We start from the raw sequence: 24,044 nt of genomic DNA, 5'->3' as shown, positions 1-24,044 counted from the left end.
AGCTACTGTTTCGTATGCGAGTGTTTCTTCTCTACCTGGCTTTGGTGGGGAAGTTCTGACTGAGGTCTTTCATAACGGTGAGGGCTTCAACAGCGGGAGCGGCAAGAATGCGAGCTGCTGTCTGGAAACTCAGATCTATAAAAGAACAGGTGGGTGGACGGGGTAGGTAGGCATAGGAGGGCAAAATATGGGAATGAGATGAGTGGACAAAAGCAGAGAGGAGATGAGGAAACACACAAGAGGGTACAGAGACAGAGAAAAACAGACAGAGAGAGAAAGTTTCAACAAAATAAAAAATCATCTGGGCACCTTGTATGTGTACAAAATGTCTTGGCAATCCATCTGATTGGACAAAAAAATGGTTGATCTACCGACCGACGGACGTTTCCATCCCTAGAGCCGTGTTGCTATTACGTTTTTTAAAAAAGTCATCAGTTAAGCTAATTAACGTATTAATTATCAAATAATTCCTTGATGACATGCTTGTCTTCACATCTGAGGCATTAATTAAAACTATCTCAAATGATTTAAGGCAGAGGACGATATCAACATGTGTGTACGTTTAGATGTGTAGAGAAGATGCTGTGTCAGAGGAGCATACAGAGATTCTGCTTGCACGGAGACAGAGAGAGTGTAGTGAGGAGGACTATTTTAATGCAGTGAGCATCGCTGTAATGGTGTTGTAGACTGTGTGATTATTAGCCCCCGGAGGTCTCCCTCTCTTTGTAAATAGGCTGAGCTAATAAGCCCCAGTGGGGTAGAAGATAAAGACAGATGCCTGCAAGACATGTCAGACAGTCGGCTCTCATCCTTCATTCACCACAGACAAAGCAGCCACACGCAGACATCCCGCCATAGACATTTACATGCTAAAACACATCAACCGGACAGTGAAAAAAAAAAAAAGTTTGAAATATGTATAAGATTTACATCTATGAAAGTGTGTTTAAATACGTAATCCAATACATGATGTCACCGTAATCAATAATACTTTTATGTTGCAGCAGACGATGCTCTCATGTCTTCTAGATATTATGGCTCAAATGGATCAAGGGGACGCTGATCGACCGCGGTCATTGATTACAGAGCTAGACAGATACATTTTCCGCTACGTTTTTGATTCGATGACGGTATGATCTCATTGTTAAAGCAAAAAGAAGCCGGTATTAATTTCTGTTTATTTATTTATGATCGGAGCAAAAGTAGAATAAATCATACTAATGAAACAACTGCATCGACGGCACATCTACAACGGGGATGCAAATACTCTCACTGGAGTTAGTTAACTTCCAATGCTTTCTGTGCGTCAAGGAACAATTACAAGAAAGCTTTTTAAAGACATTTTCATACAAATAAGACAGCTAAACACGCACAGTAGAGTCTTGCAATTTTGAGTTTCATTCATACATTTAAATCAACAAGAAACTACATAAGTTAGTGTGATTATAAGTGCATGTGAGTGAATATTGGCGTGCAAATTGCGACTAAAGGGGGCTTTTGTAAAAAAAAAGAAAAAAAGAAATGGTGTTAATTAGTTCGCTTTTCCATTGATTAGTTTTAAGGATGTTAAAATCCAGTTATTCTACACTGTCTGACAGTATATCATAGATGCATTCTGCTGCATGAGATTGTTGCTGCTCTTCATTGAAGCTATGTGATGTACACACCGATTGTATTTTTGATTTTGGGGTGAACTGTCCCTTTAAGATTAGTTTGTCAAGGTGGAGCTGTTTTAAAATAAAGCCCTAAGGGTTTAAACAAAGTTTGGCTGCACAGTCTGACTTTATGGTTTAGGGAGGGAGGTTTAGGGATTTAAAGCAATGAATCTTTAAAAACGTCCCACAAGATTTCTAGGGAAATTGTACGGAGAGATGAACCTCTTTGGGTCAAGAAAAAATTGATTACATTTTGATGGGGATGGGATTTCTGCCATTAGATATAATTATCTTTTGTCAACCGTGGCTATGAAACTAATGGACAAAGAGCTCAGTCCGAGTCCTGAGGGCGTATTTACAGGATTATAAAATCGATTCCCCTCAAAATGCAAGTGACAGGAATAATGCCTGCAGGTGTTAACAGTAAGCTGAGGGAGTGTTTAGCTTCGGTGCTCGGAGGGCCTCGCTGTTTAATTCAGTTAGCCTGTCAAGACCATAGACTGTATATAAGAAGTGGACGTAGTAACAGAGACGTCACCCATTGGTTTGTGGACTGCCGTTTTGAAGTCAGACTTCTTTTTGCAACCAGAGGAGTCGCCCCCTGCTGGCTATTAGAAAGAATGCAAGTTTAAGGTACTTCAGCATTGGCTTCACTTCTCAGACCCCGGAGGTTGCCCACTTATATTTCTTACATGGACTGTTTGTATCTACATAGCCAATCATGTTGCAGCAAGAAGCGGAAGAAAAACTTCACGGGAGAATGTGATTCGCAGACCCACCTTGCATTTGCCAGACTTTCAGAGGTGACATTTCATTGGTGCTTTCCACCAAATGTTTCCTCAACTCCTTCAACTGCTCTTTCAGCTCTGGGTAGAGGGTCCTGGTGAGAGAACGACACACAAAGCAGACAGCAGAAAGAGCGTTAAGTGCATCTGCTAAATGCCTTAATTGCTCATTTAGAGCGAGTTGTCGGATTCACATATTGATTAGTTTGTTTTCAGGTTAGTTTATCAGACTTAAAAGGGTTACGGTCAGCGCTTTGAGGGAAGAAACTGTAGAGGAGAAAAGGCTTGGCTGAAGTGAACGTGGTGCAGTTCCTGGAGCTAATCCAAGCTTAGAGTTTTTATCTGACGCAGAGTCACTCACTTCAGTTTGCCAAAAAGGAATCCCTGGACCTCGTCCACTGGATCATTCTCTCCGATCACTGTAGCGTTCACCTCCGCCCCTGAAACCACAATCAATTAACTCACATGAGGACTCCTCCGGGATTACACCATCGTGGGCGTGTGTGTGTGTGTGTGAGTATGTGTACCTTGGACTTGTGTGTCGTCCTTTGCCTTGTATTCCTGGCTTTTGATGGCCAGCTCCACTCCGTAACCCGACAGATAGACTTTCTTTCCACTTGGATTCTGGAGGGAAAGGAAAAAGCATTGTGAACAAAAGATGACAGGGAGAAGTCCTCCTTATCTCTAGCACAGGTTTGTCAGATTCCTTGATGTGCCTTGACACCAGGCTTATTATAATAAACTAAATATGAACTAAAAATTAACATAAATTCATTTCAGTTTTAGTTACTTTTAGCTCTAATATGTCACTACCAAAAAAAGGAGGCAGCATGAATTTCTGTCAACTCTCCTGACATTGAACCACAGAAACTGAACGTACTTGACCTTCCAGGAAATAATGCTATGTGACGCTTCACATCGGACACTAAAGTAGCGCAAACATTAAACATTATGGCCATTCCAACATAGTTCTCCAACAATGTATTTTGTATGCATGTAGCTACATACTTCTGAGACATTATAGATGGCCCTAACAAAAAATAAACTATTCCGCAAGAGATAAATGCATGTGTAATTGAATATTAAAGCAATAACAGTAGTCAAGTCTAACTCATTTGATTGCAGCTGCACAAACTTAATGTTTCTGCTCAATATACAACTAAGTAAGTAGAAAAAAAATGTTTGCCCAAGTGGCTTCGGCTGTTACAAAAGGCTTTATTAACTTCTTTGTATTTATCTTCATCTCGGTTTCTCACTTGCATCACAAACTCATGTGCTCGCTCACTACTTTGACAGCTCTCAAGTACAGGCAACCAGCTGTTGCGTGCTAAGTGCTGAAGACATTAACTGTTAGCCTGATTGGCCCCGAAGCTTTGAAGTAAAACCAAAAAGCGTTTAGTGTTACAACCTCTCAAGTGTCCAGGAATCGGTGCCCAACAGGACAGTAGGTGAGAATAATTTAGCTTAATTACAGACTGATCAGCTGTATTTGCATGTGATGGAGGAACCGATCCAACTTCAACCTGACGTGATAAATTGGGAGAAGCACTTTTCATCTCAGGTGAAAATGAGGAGCCCAATTAAAAGTTTTTTTTTAAGATGAAGACAACTGAAAACACAAGTGCTTTTTAATCAACACCCTGCGTCTCCTTCACTAACAGGTACAATCAGTATTTTCACTTGTGGGGTCTGCGCAGTACTACGACACACCGTGACAGCAGCTGTGGATGATGAAGAGGAGAGTGTACATTCACTTTCTCCGACTTGCCTCTTAAAGAAATTGACAACCTCAAAAAAGTCACACTGAAACCCAAGAGAACTAGAACATCATTTAGTAAGTAATCTGCATACAGAAGTAGCATCAATTTGCAACTTTTAGTGGTGTTGGTATTTTGATTCGAGACGATGTGCAAATGAGGAAACAGATCAAACATATTCAGATGTAACGCGAATTCAGACAAGTCTTAATCTAATGTGTGTGTGAATGTGTGAAGATTTATTTATATCTTTCAGACTCAAATTGATTTTTTTCCTCCACTTCTCCTTATAACATGCTGTTCTAGTATAACATCCTCATCTTACACCGGACCAAAGCAACACTGGTCCTTCAGTACTTCTCCTTCTTCAACCAATATTAAATGCAAAGCTGCTTGCACACACAGAATATGCACATTATTATGATATGTGTGTAGAAAGTGACTGCAGGGTCATAACTGACATCATGCACAGGGGGGGGGGGGCAGATGTGATTTGTTATTAGTCACTGATACGGCACACCTGGGAGACGCCAAGAGAGCAACAGTGGAAATGTTGAATTGTATCACATCTACCTATCTAAACTATAAAGCGAGGAATCTCTGTCTGTCTTTCTGTGTGTCCTTCGCATATCTCGAGAACCGCTCATCCGCTGTTCAGTTCACACTTGGCGGGTGTATTGCTGGGGATCCCATAGAGCGCTTTTTTTTAAAATTTGGTGCAATTTGGACATGCAACACGTTCAATATTAATAAACAAGCGAACAATGATCTGTTCAGTAATAGAGGCAGAGCTCCAGGGCTCTGCAGACTGAGACAAGCATGTCGTCCCCAGCGAACAGACAGGGGCTCATTGAGGGAATTTCAGTTTTGCTGCTGGATGCTGGATGCTGGATGTACAAACGTTACAACCAAACTCTTTTTCACTTCCCTGGAAAGCACCAAGCGGTTCTCGACAACGCTGCAAGCAGCACTTCCTTGGGGCCGAGCAATCAGCCCGCTCCGTACGGTCCTGTGCTACAAAAGCGCACAAGCCCCTAACAACGCTGAAAGCAGCAATACAACCTACGGATCTATGAGCAGAAATGGATTATAGTATTAATAACTATGTTTTCATTAGTGTATAATAACCTGAAACTAAGAATCGTTGTGTTTTCCTTAGAATGAGTCCTTCGTATCTACATAGGGAGCGGGTCCTCTTCACAGAGTCCACCATGTTTCTACAGTAGCCCAGAATGGTCAAACCTATACATTGGTTCTAGAGAGCTTTTAGTTTTTATTCAGTTGGCTGCAATCTGCAACCTCACCGGTAGATGCCACTAAATTGTACACACTGGTCCTTTAAGCAAGCCCAGCAATAGAAAGTGTAGCTAGCTAATGTCATTGTGTGCTGTGAACTGTATTTAACCATTAACCATTTAAAGTTAATCTTGTTATAAGAGTGTGAGGAACACTTACAGCCACGTAATGGCGGAGCACGTAAGTCGCCAGGCCTTCGTGGACTTTGGATGATATGATTTGGTGAAGCCTCTGGAAATCTGGTTTCCCAACCTCGGCGTATAGGATGACGACAGGAGCATCTGGATTTGATCCTGGGTATTTGTGATCGCCTTTGAAAAGGTATGGCTTCGGCCTGAGAGAGAGAGACAGTGAAGTCATTATGAGAGGAGTTGTTATTTCACTGGTTTATCACCATCATACCTGAAATGTAAGCGTCTTTAATTACCTCTCAGGTGCTGTTTTCAGCAACGCTGCTAAACCTTCTTCATCACACGTCTTTTCTCCGTGGACGCTGAAAAATGCTGAGCAACCAGAGGGAGGAGGCTCATTGGACGCTATCTAAAAAAAGAACAGCAGGATGTTTCATTCACGTTGAAAAGAACATGACACTCCTCACATGCATGTACAAGCCTTCAAACACAGAATCGAATCATCCTCTTGGTACCTGTTGGAGGGAGTGTACTGTTGCAGAGTAGGCTCTCAGGGAGAGGGCGAACTTCAGCATGTTCACCTGGACGGAGCTGAGCAATGCATCGGCTTTCTTCACTATCAGGTCATAGTAGGCCTGATCTGTGTCTGCATGAGGCACAAACAGAAGAAATGTGTCAACAGTGTGTTCTTTGTAGGGCTGTCAAAGTTAACGTGGTAACGCGTTAATGCAGATTTGTTTTAACGCCACAAATTTCTTCAACGCATCTTGCAATTTTTAGGTTGTAGCGGGCTCAGTAGACGGAATAAGAAAATCTATTGGTACCAACCATTTCACCTTAGCTTGTTACAAAGAAGGCTAAATAACGCTCAAACGTGCGCTAAATTTCGGCGAGGAAAAACCAGCATGGCCATTTTCAAAGGGGTCCCTTGACCTCTGACCTCAAGATATGTTAATGAAAATGGGTTCTCTGGGTACCCACGAGTCTCCCCTTTACAGACATGCCCACTTTATGATAATCACATGCAGTTTGGGGCAAGTCATAGTCAAGTCAGCACACTGACAGCTGTTGTTGCCTGTTGGCAACATTTCTGTGAACTATTTTCGTGAAATAAGTTTCCGAGCCGCAATGTTGGTTCCGGTTTGACAGCGGGGAGCAGCAGCCCACAGGTGAAAGCGTTCGTCCAATCAGGTGCCTAGTGGCAGCCCATTATGCGTCCATTGCTGGGAAGCGAGGCGATCCCTCACGTCCAAAAATGCACCATGTAGACACATACCATAAGTCTGTCACAGGAGTTAAGGTCTAACCGGTTTTACACGAGCAGAGAGACAAAAATACAGTTTTCAGCTCTTTTCTATCATGTTATTGCTTACATAAGTGTTTGGCCAAAACACTGACACTGCAGTTACTTCCAAGCGGCGTTCATACACATCATTAATTCAGCTGCTCCCAGCGCAGAGACTGAAAGTGAAATCTGGTCAAAACAAGAGTGTCTGAAGCAGCTTTACTTTACCATCATGCTCTCCTTCGATGTTCTGGTTGGCTTCCACAAAGTCCCAGAACTTCTCCTGGCTCTCCTCTGCCAGGAACTCACTGAGGAAGAAGAAGATGAAGGTGGCAGTTTCATAAGCTGTGTATGAATACTTACATACTTACTGTCTGTAAAATTCTTAACAGCTACATTTGGATGAGTAATGAACTTAAAATGAAAAGAGAAAGGTTTTTATTTTGCTCTGAGCAAAGTCAGAGCACAGGGTCAGCTGCAGCACACAGTACTGCGACTGAAGCTTTTAGTATTCAGCATCTCGCTCAAGGACGCATCAGTGAGACAGACGTTTAAACTCACTTAGAGGACAGCCTCAGTAATGACCCTACATGCCCTCAGGACATTGATTTATCTATTATCTGCTTCCGAAATGTAATGTCAGATGCGGCAAATGCGGCCAAATGGCTGCTACTGCTGAGCGGTGCAGTATCGTACCTGGCCTCCAGCAGCAGAGGGGTATCTGCCCATTTGGTAGTGAGGGTGGTGGTGACAGCCTTGGAGTCAGCACCCCCGGATACTGCAGAGAGCAGCGACAGCAGCAGGACCCACAAGAGCCACATCCTCAAACCTGAGAGAAGAGGGGAGGATGAGTTGAAGATTAACAGGAATGACAGGAAAATCAGAGCAAGAATGTGTGATACAGAGAGAAAGCTCAGCCCTGTTTATACAGTACATGGCACTAAAAATCATCTTGGTTGACACATGTACATCTAAAATACAGGTGGGACTGCACCCAAAGCACACTGAGAACACAGGGATCCAGTCAATCAGTCCACATGCGAAAGTGAACACTTATGTATATGTGAACTCAAATTCCTGCCCACACTGAGAGATCAACTCTTCAACTTTGATGTGTGTGGATACCTCGGCTGGGCAACAACTGGATATTATCATATATCAACTTTTAACAAAATCATATGATGATATATTTATGTGAAATTTCTTATGTTGTTTTCAACTTTTATTTTTAAGTCTGTAACTAATCTCTCGGAAGAGATATTTTAAATCTCAATGGGAATATAATGGTTAAAAATATTTTTAAAAAAAAGATAATATCATGTTATCTTTCTACAAATCTTCTATAGTCCAAATTAACGATTTCAGTCAATTAAAAATGGACAAAATTAATTAGTGGTGTTTGTTTAGTTTGGAGTTGGAGTCATATGATAACATATATATATATATATATATATATATATGAATATAATAACAGTAAGACACATTTCACTGCTTCAAATCAGTAGGTTTGTTTTACCCGTGATTTTGCCATATTGTGATACATATCGATATAAGAAAATATCCTTATTAACATTATGATATGATGATTTCAGTCATACTGCCAAACATGACAAACTTGCCATACACACTAGGACTACAGATTTGCCTTTGCCAAACAACTCCTTTTTTTATTGGTTTTCCAAACCCATCATACATTTATTTGCAGCATATATTAGAAATGAAAGAGTATACCCCACCACCCAACCCACACCAACCCTCCCCATTGTCCCCTTAAAGGGACTGTTTGTAACTTCTTACACATATAAATCAATCCGGGTCAGTGTCCCATGTGCGCTCGCATGTGGCTACGCTGCTCAGACAAGACTCCAACACAAACTACACGGAAGCACCAAAACCACAAAGCTCTATCTAGTGAAGCCCGTCTTGCAAAACAGTGTTGGCCGCGGTCGGAGGACGCGGGGGAGACCGTAGCTTTGGTCTCCAGGGCCGGAGTCTCTGCTGTAGTCTGCTCCTCTGCTTGCTTGCCTTCACTCACACATCGCGCTCGTTCTCGCTATTTTGCTCCACACGTGCATGCGCGCACACTACACACTGCAGAAGAGTTAGTAGCTCTGAGAATATCTAGTGAATGTACAGTGCACGTTTGTGCAGAAATAAATGCTGCAGCTCCTCCAGACCAACAGAGGTTTCCCGTGTCTTGTGAAGTGACGGGGCTCCGCAGAGAGAAACGTTATTATCCCCGACCAAAACTCTGGTGTCTCCCCTGTTCCCTGTGACCCGGAGGCGATATTGTTACTAGCTGCGGAGCCCCTATGCTCGTTGACTTACAGTTGTCGCTGTAACAAGCAATCCTGAAAGTAGTCCCTTTAATAGGGCCCCAACAGCAAACAGGTTAATCCAGCCATTCACGTATAGACAACATCTGTATTACTCTGGATAGGGCGGCTGGTTAGCTCAGTCGGTAGAGCGAGCGCCCATGTAAATGCCAAGGCTCAGTCCTAGCAAGCGGTAGACCCGGGTTCGAATCCGGCCTGTGGTCCTTTCCGCATGTCATCTCTCTCTCCCCCTTTCCAACACTCTGTCCTCTCAAGAAAAAAAAAATGTATTACTCTGGATATACAAGATATAGCTAAAGAACCCTGAATCACGACATCATAATCTCACTGTCAGTTTCTTGTATCCTTCAACAGAATAAGATGTTTTAGTTGCTCTTAAACTGTCAACAACCAGCTGACTGCTCTCTGTCCAATAGGACAGTTCAGCGTGGCTCCTCCGTCCAATCACAGCTCAGCTTTCTACATCCGGATTGATTCAATGACAATCAACGCAGCTGTGTGCTAATCTGTTTGTAACATGTTCAGGTTGAAGTGGTTTAATCTACAGACACAAACAAAGCGTGTAAACAGCGTTAAAGCGCGTTACCATGACACCCAGAGACCAGCAACGGCGAGCTAATGCTAGCGTTAGCCTAACAGACGCAGTAAACTAGCCACACTACAGGGAGAACTAGCTCATTTACACGTGTTTCTGTTCACACACAGTCAGCTAAAGTCACAGTTTCTAATAAACAACAACATGCAGACTCTAATACAGTCGTTTATTGTTTTAAAACATGATAAATGAATGCTATATCCTCACCGAAGCCGGCTCCGTAGCTTCCTGCTTCATTCATGATCTGCTGCTGAGGGAGTGGGAGGGGTCCTGACAAGACAGACTTGATTTAGGTAGACACAATTCTGCCTGTTCAGAATGCCTCAGAGAATTAATAAACTATTATTTAATAACACTGAAACGTGACTGGAACACAAAATAGTCCAATTTCCCTCAGAGATAATTAAAAATTAAAAGTATGAGGAAACTGAACCTAATCTAGCAAATTAACTTTACTGCCTAACCCCTGCCTCCCCAAACTGAAAATAATAATTAAACATAATATTTATTTTATTCAATTAAAAAAATTAATTATTTTGTGTGTCTGTGTCTGTGTGTGTGTGTGTGTGTGTGTGTGTGTGTGTGTGTGTGTTTGTATATATATAATTTAAAAAAGTGGTTGGACTGTGACTTAAACAACAATAAAAAAAACAACGCATAATTGCATAAATGCATAATTAAACATCATTTTTTTTACTCAATTCATTATATATATATATATATATATATATATATATATATATATTTATTTATGTATTTATTTAAATATATTTATGTATTTATTGTTTATATATTTATTTATTTTATTAATTTATTTTGGAGAAAAGGAACAGGTTGGCAGCCAATATATATTTTTTTTATTTAAAAAAAGTGGTTGGACTGTGGTATAAACAACAATAAAAGAAACATAATTAAACATAATATTTTTTAATGCAATTAAAAAAAATACTTATTTTATATATATATAAATATACATATATATTTATTAATTCATATTTATTTATTTATATACATATTACATTTATTTATTGATTATGCTACTAACACAGAGCATTTGGAGAAAAGGAACAGGTTGGCAGCCAATATTTATTTTTTTATTTTAAAAAGTGGTTTGACTGGCACATAAACAACAGTAAAAAAAACATAATTAAACATAATATTTTTTTACGCAATTAAAAAAATAACTTGTTTTGTATATATTTATTAATTCATATTTATTTATTTATATATATATATATTACATTTATTTATTGATTATGCTACTAACACAGAGCATTTGGAGAAAAGGAACAGGTTGGCAGCCAATATTCATTTTTTTATTTTAAAAAGTGGCTGGACTGTGACATAAACCCAGAAAACAATAACAAAACTATGATATTCCTGCTAAACCTTTATTGTATTTAAGAACATAAATGTGAGTGGCTGGAAAGACATGATCTATGACAACAGAGCTCATTACTGGATAGTTTATATCTAATATAAAATGTGTGCTTAGCGGTGGTCAGTGGTGATTTGTATCCGTTAAATGAAAACCCCCCACAGTAAACATAATTTACATTGTGCCATTAGTGATTTTGGACAGTAAAATCAATATTTACTAACATACACAACTGGCTCCAGCTACAAATCAGAGCAGGTGTCAGTTTTATGGAGTTGATCCATTGACACGTCATTAATGGCTCTCATGGCTTCCTGGAATTTTGTTTTTGAGATATTACATCCAAAAGAGTTTATCGGAAAGCAGCAGAAAATGTCTCCATGTTGTTCTGTTTTTACTGTCTATGGTTGCAGATTTACAGGATTACTGTCATGTCACTGCGATTTATCTAAACAAGATAAAACTCACATATTATGTTATTATAATGGCATATTGAAAGGAGAGGAGTCTATAGGAAGCAGCACAGTAATCATTTGTGTATGCAGGTATGTATTTGCATGTGTATAAAAATATATTTGTTTGCTTGTATCTATGAGTGTAAGTAGATGTGTGTATCTATGCAGATATTTATACAGTATATGGCTATGTACATGCAGACGTACATACATATATTCTTGTGTGTGTACATATATTTTTTGATTAATAGAGAACTTGCTTATTACACATTTTTTGTATTTAATTATATAACAAAATCAATACAATATACATCATAAAAACTCATATTAAAGGTGCAGTGTGTAGGATTTGGCGACATCTAGTGGTGTGGTTGCAGATTGCAACCAACTGAGTACCCCTCCGCTCACTCCTCCCTTTCCAACACTGCGGTAACATGATTATGGTAATGCTGTTCACCTCGCTCTTTATCATAATAGCACTACTTTAGGAGCAACGGATGTCAGACGGCGGCTGGCGGTACCACGGTTTTGCACTCTGCGGCTCAAGTTGGCCTTCAGGTAACGTAATAACGTCAAAAGCTCTCGCTAGAGTGTTTGGTTTGTCAATTCTGGGCAACTGTAGAAACATGGCGGAGCAACATGACGAACTCCATAAAGAGGACTCATTCTAAGCTAACGAAAACACAAAGATTCTTAGTTTCAGCTGATTATACACTAGTGTAAACATATTATATTCCATCTCTGCTAATAGATCCCCTGAAATGTTACACACTGTTCCTTTAAATCTGAGCTGTATAATATTATATACATAATTAATGCAGTTTTAGGAGGGATTTGCCACATAAAAGGAGGAAGATGAGAGATGGTGGTTACCTGTGTGCATGTAGATACGATTAAGGCTCCCACACAACACCAGGCGCTGTTATAGGGTGATCCGTATATATTTGGGACCCGATTTGAGAAAACAGCATGTTTTCTTTTGAAAAATGTAAATGAGGATTGCTGTATGCATGGCATGATAGCCAAGGGAAATAAATCCTCTATTTAGAATAAGCCAAAACTGTCCCTTTGGTTAGCACTATTTGTTATGTGGTAATGAAAAAGTAGAAAAGCTGAAATCCCTCTCATTTTGCAAAAAAATAAAAAAGGCACCGGGGATTCCTGGGGTCCGTTTTGTAAAAGCTTTACCTTGAGTTTGTGTGGTATCTTTTTTTTCCTCTGGGGCAGATTGGTGAAAAGTGTCAACCTGTTGTGTGGTCTCGATAAAAAGAAGATGAAAGGTAGAAGAGACACTGTCCCAGGGTGAGGAGAGAGACATGGCTCTTGCTTTTTTCATTTACTCGCTCTGCAGCCTAAATTAAATTGGACAGCTGATCCTCCAGAGGGAGCAGTTCCAGGGTTTGATTTAACATTATATGAAAAGCAACGACATTAATTATCCTGCTGGATTTGACCTTCACTTTGAAGTGCACGCGCACGACACCTCACACATGTAGATGCACATGTGACACACAAAATCAGCTGTATCTCTATGACGACAGGCCAAATTGTCCTTGCAAGTATAGCTAAACGTAGCCTCTCACACACACTCTCTGCCCACAGGCCCTGTTCATCTGTCACGGAGGTGACATCTTCAGATGAATTATGGGAGATGGTTGTCATCTTCTCCGGGGTCACATACGAAATGGCGAACCCGGGCTGTGGGCTGCCTCTCCTCGCACTATCACACGTCAGCCATTTTAGAGGTTGAAAGCCTCGACGGGGGACCAAAACGACCTCAATTAAACCTCCATTAATATTAATACATTTTGTCGTTTCACGTGAGTTGCCGCTAATTAAATGTGTCCCTGACTGTATAATGGGGGTCAACCGGGGTCGCCTACATGAAGCTAATTCGCCACATTACCGCCACCAAACGCAAGTGCTGGTCTGGGCTCAAATCATAAATACAGATAGAGGAGAGGGCAGTCTTGCTTACTATAGTGTTGCTAACCGTTAACACTTATTCAGCAAGAGGTGAGCTTTTTTAATTGGGTTCAGTCACTTTTTTTTATGCACAGTAACATTTACGATTTTCATTTCTCTGCTCTCTTGTGTGTGCATGTGTCACCGCGTGCGTATAAAGGGAATGTATCGCCCCTTGAACCGCCTTACATTTCGTGTTTGGCCCTGACCCAGCCTCTACATTTCTCCAACATCAACATTTTTATGTCGAGGTTAATAAGTTTGCAGCGGATCAGCTCTTTATGAGCTCCTGGGCCACAGCTCCACACACACACACAAACATAATAAACACACCATAATGGGATTGTGGGATTCCTCAGATTGGACTCCCACTGGTGTCAGTCTGTTTGAGCTCCGAGCGCTGCCCGGGAGGTTGGATTCTTTCTTTAATATCATGAGAGATGATGTAGTGATTGACCTGGGAGATTAGCCAAACCCGGAGTGGAAGGTCAGATAACCGCCCCCAGTTGTCCAATCTAATCATAGTTGTTTTATTGCTGAAGGAAAACTGTGCATTCCCACACTGGATTGTTGTCATGTGCATTTGCTAGGTATTAAAACTCTGCATATTGTTTGTGTATAGAGATTTATCCACATTGTTGTATATTTGGCGATGAAGGTCTGAAGCCAGAGGACCAAACTCCATGGTGACCGGTGCCGGCGCCAAAAGGGCGTTCGTCCAGAGCTACAATAGGCTGGCTCTGATGCCATGTGAGCGAGGCACTCAATATGAACTTATCTGCAGAATTCCACGCTGAAAATAAGCGATAATAATGCCAGAGCGTCTTTGTTTGCATGAAAGAAAGCACGTGACCGGCGTCGAGGAGCTGCAGCCAGTTTGACCTGCTAATAATGGACGGCGGCCAGAGCCCATACAATCACTCAGAGCCCGATTCAGGAGAGAGCAGAGCGCGCACTTTCTCTCAAACACCCGCAATCGCACATGTTCGCCCAAACAAAAGCCGCCCGGCCCTGTGCAGTAGCTGAGCCATTATTGTTTGTTTAGTCCAGCTGCACTTGAAATGACAGCGACCCAGAGCTGTGGGGAGGATTAAAGACTGCGTTCATGTACCAGCTGCCAGAGAGGCTGCACAGCCTCCCCTTTCTCTCTCCCGCGCTCCCCCCTCATTCTCTGTTCATATGTCAGGCACAACAACATCCTCCTGTCTTACATAAAGGCCCTCTCTGATTCCTCATCTCCCTTACACTCTCTAGCTCTCGTCGGCGCTGTCGGCCCGCTCTGATCTCCCTCCAGCCTCGGCCTGTCGCTGTCCAGGCAAATTATTTTTCTGCCCCGCCTCGAGGGGTCAAAGTTGAAGCCTGCTGATGAGACACGGCGAACGCCTGTGCTCTCTTGCGTTCTCAGCCAAGGACAAGGGAATGATATTTATACCGGCCCCCAGTCTCCATCCGCTGCTCGCCAAACGCCTACCTGCCACAGCAGAGGAAGAAGTGTGTGCATGTGTTAGGCAGGCCCTGAGTGTCTGAAGATTGAATTAGGCTGTAGATCACTGTTGACAGGGCTGAGGCTGTCATCGGAGGGGGGGGGGGACAGGCTGCTTTATGGGGTCACGGTCTTGTGGTTAGTGTAGGCGAGTGGTAGAAACGTCCTCTAGTTAGAGATCGGCCTGTGGATGGAACCTAGAGGTCAAAGTTCCCACACAACTTGTCAAAAAAAGAGTGATTTTTTGAGGAATCAGTGATTAAAGTGGAAAAAAAACAAGTGGCGGTACTCTCTTATTCACATGTTGGTGTGTGTATCAACCCGTTTCAGCAATCTCTTGAGACTTATTCCTATTTATTCATCATGTTATACTGCGTCAGGCATAGAGTGCTACAGGAATGAGTCCTGAAACCTGGATATGAGGTTTTAGGACTCATTCCTGTTAGATACATTCTGAATTTCTACAGGGAATAAAAGATACTATAGGGTTTGGGTCCTACCCAAAGAAAGTTTGAAGGTTTTTGATTTAAAATTATGCAATTTTACATAATTTTGGACCATTATTGTGACTAGTTAAATTATTATTTTATTATTTAGAGCCCTGGTCTTGACATTTAATTCTTCTGGAAATGTTTGTTCTCACCCCGTGTGACACAAAAACGCTGGCGCTGCACCGTATGACTATGAATCTCCCAGAGAAACCTGATATGGAGAGAGCAGAAAAAGAGTACCGGCAGCTTGTAAGAAGTGCCGTTACGCATGAAAAAGTCACTGTACGCCAAAAAGTAAAATGAAGAAGTGCCGATACTGCGTACCGGTGAGTACCAGCCCACTTTGAGCACTGAGAGGAACATGTGGCTGCGTTTCAAGTTCATTACCTTGGATGTATTTTCCATCTAAAATAAAGACAAATGAGATGTTTTTCATGCTCGATAATGAGAGTGACAGAGTGGGAAATATCATAAATGATACGCAGTGACGACCAAAACACAATCAGGTCTGTAAAAATGAAATATTTTAATTGGTGGCTTGATGATTCATTTTTGCAATCATAAGAAACAAACCCAGAATGATGCATACAGAAGGAGCCAGAGACAGACTGCACACCAATCCAGAAAAAAAACAAGTCTCTATCACACTGTTTTTTTTTAACACATTTAAAAAAAAAAAAAAATAACAAAAAGGAAAAAAAGGGATGATGTTAGCGACACCTGGGTTGCTTCATTGTCACAAAGGAAACGCTGTTAAGACATCAGATATACATAGATGATGAGACGTAAAATATTTGAGTATAGCTTTACAGCATCAATTCCTGGAATAATTTCAGTGAAAGGATTTATTTTGTTCGGGGGGGGGGAGTATTTTTTGAGGACTGCTTCAAGTCTGATGGTCACTTGAAACTGGAGCTCTGAAAATAAAAACACTCTGAAGGTAGATAGTCAGTTTTGTCTTCAACCACTAATGCAGAGCCAGATTTTGGTTTGGAGCCCAAACGCAAGTCTGATTCTGAAAAAAAAAAGAGGTTGTGGGCAGAATGCCTGGAGCTGCAGTGTTTTCAAGCCTCCAGTTTCAAGAATACAATGAAGGGGAAGTTAATACGAAACAAAAAAAGGGAGATCTCTCTTCCCATATCCATTTGCGTTACTTTGAAGGCTACACAAAAAGCAGCATATTGACTCTGGATGCGTCCCAATACCTTTCATCATCACCCCCTCCCCCCTACACTTGTTCTTCTCTCCTTCCCTTCATGAATCATCCCTGATTTGAAAGCAACTGATCAAAAAGGAGAGACACCGGAGGATCCGGGGTGATTAGTTGAAATTTAACAAGGAGGGTGGTGGGCGGCTAAATTGTTGGTTTCTTCTGCCTTCAGACGTAAAACAAAAAAATCTATTGTTAACAGCAGGATGCAACATGTTATTTATCTTATACAGAGGAAGCATGCATCCTCCCGTTGCCCCCCTGGATGACACCAAACCTGGACTACATTCAGTTGAATTAAATCGTGCTGTGACACGTCTTTTCCCCACGTTTACATTCTCTTCTCCACCGTCTTGGTTTTCCCTCTTATTGCTCTGCTTTTTTCTGTGTAGGGTTGGGATTCGATAACATTCTATGAAAATACATACTGAATCCTTTTTGAATCCCTTACTGAACCTCAGGTTTAGATTTATAATGAACTAAAACTGTAATAAAAAAAATAATCTGTGATCACAGTTTGTTCGCTGAGGTGGCAGAAACACTTTACAACCTGATAATGAGGTTAACATATGAAAAGCTTATTAAATGTATCAGGCACATCGAAATAACAAGTGTAGCTCACTTGCTTTTACACTTTGTTTAGCAAGCAACTTGCTCCAAATACTGGAAGACCTGATACAGAACTACTAAAATGATCTGGAAATATTAACATGAAAAAGGTTGAAATGATGCAATCAGAGAAGAAGAGGAACCAATCTGGTGGTTTTGTTGAACTACAAAACCACACAGTCCACTCACAGCTACGGAGCGGTGTTTCTTTTCCCCCCGACAAACCATCTTTGGCGGAGTACAGACTCCGTCAAAGTTTAATTTTAGCCGTTACAGAATTAATATTTATTGGATACATGTGATATATAATCTATAATCTGATCTCAGCACTTTGTATGTTAATTCGTAATTCATTCACATAGTGTTCTCTTTGTTAATCTAAGAGGGATAGTCAGAACATTATTGTTTCTACAGTTATTCAGTAGCAGGCCGCGTCTCCAAAGTTATTTTCAGATTAATAAAATGTGTACCCTGGGTGAAACCAGCGTTTTAATTAGAGCTGCTATTATTTTTTTAATTGATTAAAAAAAAAAAATTCGGAATTAATTAATCGATTATTAAAACAGTTGCCGATACATTTAATAGTTGACAACTAATCGATTAATCGTTGCAGCTCTAGTTTAAATATGATATTTCCACAGACGTCCTCTATACTGGTAACAAAGATTCGACCAGCTGCTGGATAACTAGTGAAAACATAACATTTTGATTTACGCCTAACGCTGAATTCACACCAGGCAGCGGTGAGGTGCGGCTCACCGCAATAGTTAACATTTTTCTGCGGCCGGGAGGCGTGTTCACGTGTTTGAAGCGGGAAGAAATTCTTTGTAAAACAGGTCAACATGTCACAGGGGTGAGGGGTCACTGGACTCTGTTTACTGATTGGCTGCGGCGGGTACTCTCTGGTCGAAATTCGTCGCTAAAAGTTAAACTTTTCCAAACACAGAACCAGCTTTTTGTAGACATTGCATGGCAGCTCATGTGAATTTGGCGTAAGGTTTGCGTAGGGACCGCTGTGTGACCGGATCACAGAATAACATAACGAGTGCTGACACAACAAATGGGTTTACTTTCGGTGATGTTTTTGTCGTTTTAAGAGGTGAAAGCTACATAAATGTTTTCTACGTTGCAGGAGGAGGGAAAACATATTGAATAAGAGATTCGTTAGGATCAGAGATTAGCGATTGTGGACATTTTGCCAAGCGAGAACCGGTGTTACACCAAATTCTGTAACCTATCATATAAAAATAGTTTGAACTACAAGCACAACATGACAAATTAAAAAAAGTCAAAATTCCCGATTTGATTACAGAACTTGGTGCGATAGACTCTTTTCACAGCAGACATTTATGGTTTGTCAAAGCAGGAAAAGTACAGGTGTAAATAATCACATTAACGACGGCTCCATTCCATTAAGTGTCCTATCAGTGAGCACAATACCAGAGCCCTGGAACTGGCTCACCTAAATGGGATGCAGCTGTAATTAATGTTATTGATTCCAAGTCAAAATGTGTGCTGTGAAAAGGGTCTATTGGTGGAGCCGGCTGTCGTAACCCAACCCTACTTGTTGAATTTGCTGTCGAGAGTAAAGACGTGTCACACGGGCAGATTTTTAAACATATAAATTATCAATAATTATAGCGATACAGTCCTCATGACGTCATGGGGAGGAGACAAGAAAAAGAGGGAAGGAACATGTTAAAGGAAAGGGGCAGAGGGGAGTATTATTGGCTTGCATCGCTGCTGTTGGAGGGACTCTGTTGCCCCGCCCCTCCACCACCAAAAAAAATGATGAGATAATTGGTCATGGAACCTGTCACTCACAAAACTCATCCTCTCTCAGTCAGTCAGGCACACTATTTACAAAGGCATACACATACGCCAATCAAAGGCGTACTGTACATACTATTTACACACACACAGAAACACACTCATCCACACACACACACACACACACGCACACACACACGAGTAGTCAGAGAAATTACTGTAGTATAATGCAGACGTAATATCTGGCAATAATTATGTTGACTATGATCCCAGTACATAGAGGCACTGCTACCTCGCCCCGTGCGTTCTTCAGGGTAAAACACCGGCTGCACTAATGAACTGCAGGTCACCGCCGCCATGTGTGCCCTTTCCGTAAGTGGGATGGAGGCTTGTTTGAGACCGCAACGCAAAAAAAAATAAATGAAAATGCCACCCACTACATTAAGGGCTCACATTGCCATGGTGACCAGTAGTTCCACAACTCCCATCTCGAGCGTTTGTCTGAGTTTAGGTTTCCAAAGTGCTTGCCGCTCACACAGCACGGCTCCTGGCAACAACCTGCAGCAGACTCGCTCCTCTCGCTGCTTTTGATTTCTTCGCACCTATGTGAGATTCGACTCTGTAATTGGCTGTCATTCTCTGCAGGACTGAGACGCACAAAAAAAAAAAAAGGAGAGGAATAATGAACTGGTAAAGAGACAGGCAGCTTTGGGAACCTAAAACAGAGAACACTTTCCCCCCCCCCCCAAGATGCAAGGCTTCAGTAATGGCTATGGTCCATTGTACATCGATCCGATCCATCAGCTTTGACTTATAAAAACCAATAAAAATAAAGAAATAAAGGAATCACTTTTCTTTAGGCAGCAATATTGGTCTCAGTGTTATTACAATTCTGCTTTAAAAAAAGCATAAACAAAAAAGGAAAATCATCCTAAAATGAGAATGAGTCATTATTTCATGACCGAAGCGTGTTCATGGGTGAAATGGCTGATTTTTTTTTTTTTCTTAAGCAGAAAGCTTTATTACAGTCCAACTTTTCTTCGCTTCTTTTCTTTCAGGTTCAGTCTCTCATGTAACTCCCACCGTTTTCTTTGTTCAGCTCAGCCATTAGCATACTTTTATAGCTTTCCTTTGAAATTGGGAGCATCCAGGAAGTAGACTGGTCCTTTTTAGCAAGAGTTAGTGGGAATTCACAGACTTAATTGTATTTTCTCATGCTCCATATTAGGCCACAGAGAACGAGAGGGATACAGGAGGAGGAGGAGGAGGAGGAGGAGGAGGAGGAGGAAGGAGAGATGGATGAGATACTCGGTTGTCAGCAACTCTTAAAAATATCTCTCTGTCCGCTCAGTCAGTAATGATGATAGGAGAGACAGAGAAACTCAGAGGGGGGAGGAGGAGAAAAGGGCAAGCGGGTGCTAATAACAACTGGGCAAACCTCAATAATGTGAGCTGATGCAATCGACCAAGCCCAGGTCTCCATAGCAACCACTGCGACTCTCATTCCCGCAGCCCAACTCTCCAGTAAAGTCTGTTTGTCAGTCATTTGGGTCTTTTGATGCAGGCGCCCTCTCTGTGTGTATGTATGTTTGTATGTTTGTGTGTGTGTGTGTGTGTGTGTGTGTGCGTGCGTGCGTGTGCGTATTTTCACATTACATATGCACGTCTGTGTGTTTGTTCTCATTCTGCTGCTACCAGCGGTTGATGATCTGGTTCATGTAGTCCTCGGTGGGGAGCCTGCTGCCCGCCTCCTCCGTTCTGCCTCCCTCCTCGCCCTCCTCGCGCTCCTCCCGCTCCCCGTCTCCGTCCTCCAGTGTCGACACCGAGCTCTGCCGGCCGTGGGAGGGCCACAGGCTGACGCCGAGGCCCAGGCCCTGGTGGCTCTGCTGCATGTGGTTCTTGATGCGCTGCTGCCGCCTCTCCTGCTGCCGCGTGTACTGGTAGCGCTGCTGGAACAGGTCCCTGGCGTAGTCGTACAGCTCCATGTCCAGCTCGTTCAGCTCCTCGATACGCTGGACCTGACGGGGGAGGGAGCAGATCAAATATTGAAGTTGAGAACATGAAAGAAAGGTGAGAAAAGACCAAAGCCATAGTCATAGGTGACCAAATAGTTGCAGGATCTAATGCAATTTCACCAAAATGTAGCCTAACTTTGGAGAGTTATTTAGCATTCTTCCTGACAATCTAACTTGATACCAGTGGATTCCTATAAGGTTTTCTAGTTTCACTGCCCACGGGCCGCTCTTTGGGCAGCCCTGATCTAACGGAACTAAGCTGAGGAACTAAACTCCGGATCGATGATAGACTAGAAAATAATGGTGCCTTTGAGACACAATTTCCATGTGTTGTTCTTTGTATTAATTACAACATGACTCATTAGAGTTTGAATGGATTAAATAAAGAAATGAAAAGGAGACATGCAGAGTTGCCTGTATTCACAGTAGACAATCTGGGCTCCTATTTATTAATCAAGTCTCAGAGTAGGAAACCTATCCAAGCTGCCCAGTGCTACACTTTGGTCCTTCTTTTAGGACTAAGAATAAAAGCATTTCATCAACTTTCCTGCCTATTTTTTTTTCCAGAACCATCGCTGGACTGGCCTCATTCAAATGAATGAGGGGGTTGCATTTTTTCCACACAGGCCTAAAGTCGATCTGAACGTGGCCTTAGAGAATACTAACCAGAGAGCAGGGTCTTTTTAAAACCTGGAGCAATTGAACAAGAAAGCAAGTAAAGATCCTGAACTCCTCAAAATGGTCTTGGCCCCTGGGAACGCCCCATTACATGACATGTGTTGTACAAAAGCTTTATAGGACTTCTAACATGAGAGAGGGAACGGAGAGAAAAAAAGAGCGTTGGCAGTTGTGTGGAGCAAGATAACAGAAGCGTGTTTGATGTGTGGTTGTGCGATGCAGCTGGCTTTATTGGCGTGTATCATCTGCTGCGTGTGTGGATTCAACATGGAAGGGGGAAATGTGTTTAATTACGAGAATCCCTTTGAAATCTGCGATGGAGCGCTGGATATCATCTGTGAGCGACGTGTGCGTCAACAGAGGGAAGCGACTCGCTGCATCAGTGTTGGAAAATTAGAGATGTTTGATCGGCGGCGCGGGGGACACCGGCACAAAGCCAGGAAGACGGCGCCGAGCTCAAGTCGTCACAAAGACTTCATTTGGAGACCAGTTTCAATCAGGAATGACTCACTGGGATCTCGCCGCCACGAGGGTATAAACTGGCTTTCAGCAGCTTTGCAGGAGAGAGTAAAGTAAATATTCTTCTCTTCGCCCGCTGGTGTAATTATTTGACTTTTTAGAAATAATTAAATACTGTCACAATTTCACGCAGCGCCTCTGGAAGCATTTAATTTGAAAGCTACTTTTAAAAACAAGTTTTCACTCAAAATGCCGCACACAGCCTCCCCAACCTGTCAGACTCTCACCACGTGATATGGCCTGTTTTTTTGTGATAATAATAACCATATAACCTTTCCACAGCCGCTGTCAGCAGGGCATATTTTATTTTCTGGTTTTGATGTCTAAATCACTAGTCTGCTGTGTACTGGAGGATATTTCTTTGCTGGGAATTGAGCCTAAGAACTCCCACACTGGACCAATCAAAGTGTGAAGAACGTGTTTGAAGCTGCTGTTTCCTTTTAACGGTGACAGTCATCCCAACTCATTTCACAGCAATAGAAGACCACCGTGTTTCCTCTCCGTTTCTCTCATCTCTACTTCTCTTTTCTCAGATTAATTTACACTTCTTTTTCAAAATATTTGTCTTATTTTCCTGCCTGTAAGTGAATGTGCTACGGCTGCCGTGTTTGTTTCTAAGAGAGATGTTTATCATAACATAGTATAAGTACTTATTCTGCTTAGTTTAGTCCAGTGGTTCCCGGTCTACAGGACTAAACTACCAACCAGGTTCCCAACCTTTTTAGTAAGGGTTCACGAGACAAAAAGGTTGAGAGCCACTAGTTTAATCTTTAATAAATCATTGTATTATATAAACATTAGGGCTGCACCCTGAGAGTCGATGAGTCAAATCATCGTCAGTGACCTGTCAGTTTTTAAGAGGCTAGATCTATGAAGAACTTTGTGCTCTTGTAAACAAGTTAATCATAAACACATTGGTTGTATAAATATGAATGGTGATGACACAGCCAAAAAGTCACACCCAACCATGGTAAACAAGACGGGGTCTGTGTTTCAACACGGGCCTGGTGGTTTGCTGACATCGCCACATTGAGGACAGTCAGCCCCGGTTGACAGTCCCAATGGGAGCCCCGTCCCTCCCTTCAAGGAGAAAGGGCGCAGCGAGCAGCACAGCCCTAGCAAGTGGTGAGGGCCAGGCGGTGGGTGCCGCAAAACTGTACTTGAGTACAGTATTTGAGTACTTAGTTACTTTCTTTCACTGACTTTATCTTATATCTCTTCTAATCTGTCCTATTCCTGTTGAATGTTTTGCTGCCTGCCTACAGAAGCTGACTGAGCAGCAGCACTAACCGTGTTGTTGTCCAGGTCCACCCCTGCAGCTCGGGTGCTGTTGTACTGCATGAAGGGCCGGATGAAGCGCAACCTGAAGGTCCGTTCAAACAGGAACTGGGTTTTCCTCTGGTACTCCGTCAGACCAAAGAAGGCCATGTCTCGTAGGTTCTTCTTGGCCGACTCCAGGAGGAGCTGGGCCCTCTTCTTCTCTGGAACCGTGGACATGTTGTAGCAGCCGACGAGGCTCAGGTCCGCTAGCATACGAACCTGGAGACGAGAGGAACAGGAGGTGAGGGAGGTTATAGAAATCAGTGGGTGTTTGTGTTAAAGAATCCAGCAAGGTTAGAGCCAGAAAGGCT

General features: G+C 42.1%; 2 protein-coding genes across 5 annotated transcripts in view; both read right to left on the bottom strand.

Annotated features, from left to right (window-relative positions):
• Nucleotides 1-10,139, bottom strand: part of uggt1 (UDP-glucose glycoprotein glucosyltransferase 1) — a 34,709-nt gene extending 24,570 nt beyond the window's left edge. For 2 of the 3 annotated variants that reach the window (XM_037747245.1, XM_037747246.1), the window contains exons 1-10: nucleotides 10,048-10,139; nucleotides 7,606-7,738; nucleotides 7,138-7,217; nucleotides 6,140-6,270; nucleotides 5,921-6,033; nucleotides 5,653-5,827; nucleotides 2,968-3,064; nucleotides 2,802-2,880; nucleotides 2,435-2,535; nucleotides 36-135 (exon numbers count right to left, since the gene is read on the bottom strand). In XM_037747245.1, the coding sequence (XP_037603173.1) occupies nucleotides 36-135; nucleotides 2,435-2,535; nucleotides 2,802-2,880; nucleotides 2,968-3,064; nucleotides 5,653-5,827; nucleotides 5,921-6,033; nucleotides 6,140-6,270; nucleotides 7,138-7,217; nucleotides 7,606-7,738; nucleotides 10,048-10,081 (1,043 nt within the window). In that variant the 5' untranslated portion in view covers nucleotides 10,082-10,139. Of the gene's footprint in view, nucleotides 1-35; nucleotides 136-2,434; nucleotides 2,536-2,801; nucleotides 2,881-2,967; nucleotides 3,065-5,652; nucleotides 5,828-5,920; nucleotides 6,034-6,139; nucleotides 6,271-7,137; nucleotides 7,218-7,605; nucleotides 7,739-9,237; nucleotides 9,337-10,047 lie in introns of those variants that run through there. The other variant, XM_037747247.1, reaches the window with a different exon arrangement.
• A 5,980-nt stretch (nucleotides 10,140-16,119) lies between these two features.
• hs6st1a (heparan sulfate 6-O-sulfotransferase 1a) overlaps nucleotides 16,120-24,044 on the bottom strand; it is a 166,207-nt gene continuing 158,282 nt past the window's right edge. For both annotated transcript variants that reach the window (XM_037796646.1, XM_037796647.1), the window contains 2 exons: nucleotides 23,704-23,952; nucleotides 16,120-21,219 (listed from right to left, as the gene is read on the bottom strand). In XM_037796646.1, the coding sequence (XP_037652574.1) occupies nucleotides 20,893-21,219; nucleotides 23,704-23,952 (576 nt within the window). In that variant the 3' untranslated portion in view covers nucleotides 16,120-20,892. The remainder of the gene's footprint in view (nucleotides 21,220-23,703; nucleotides 23,953-24,044) is intronic.

This window comes from Sebastes umbrosus, chromosome 16 (genome assembly GCF_015220745.1).
Source record: "Sebastes umbrosus isolate fSebUmb1 chromosome 16, fSebUmb1.pri, whole genome shotgun sequence".
Lineage (NCBI taxonomy): Eukaryota > Metazoa > Chordata > Actinopteri > Perciformes > Sebastidae > Sebastes > Sebastes umbrosus.
The sequence above is the reverse complement of the archived record's forward strand: the minus strand, read 5'-3'. Positions and strand labels throughout refer to the sequence as shown.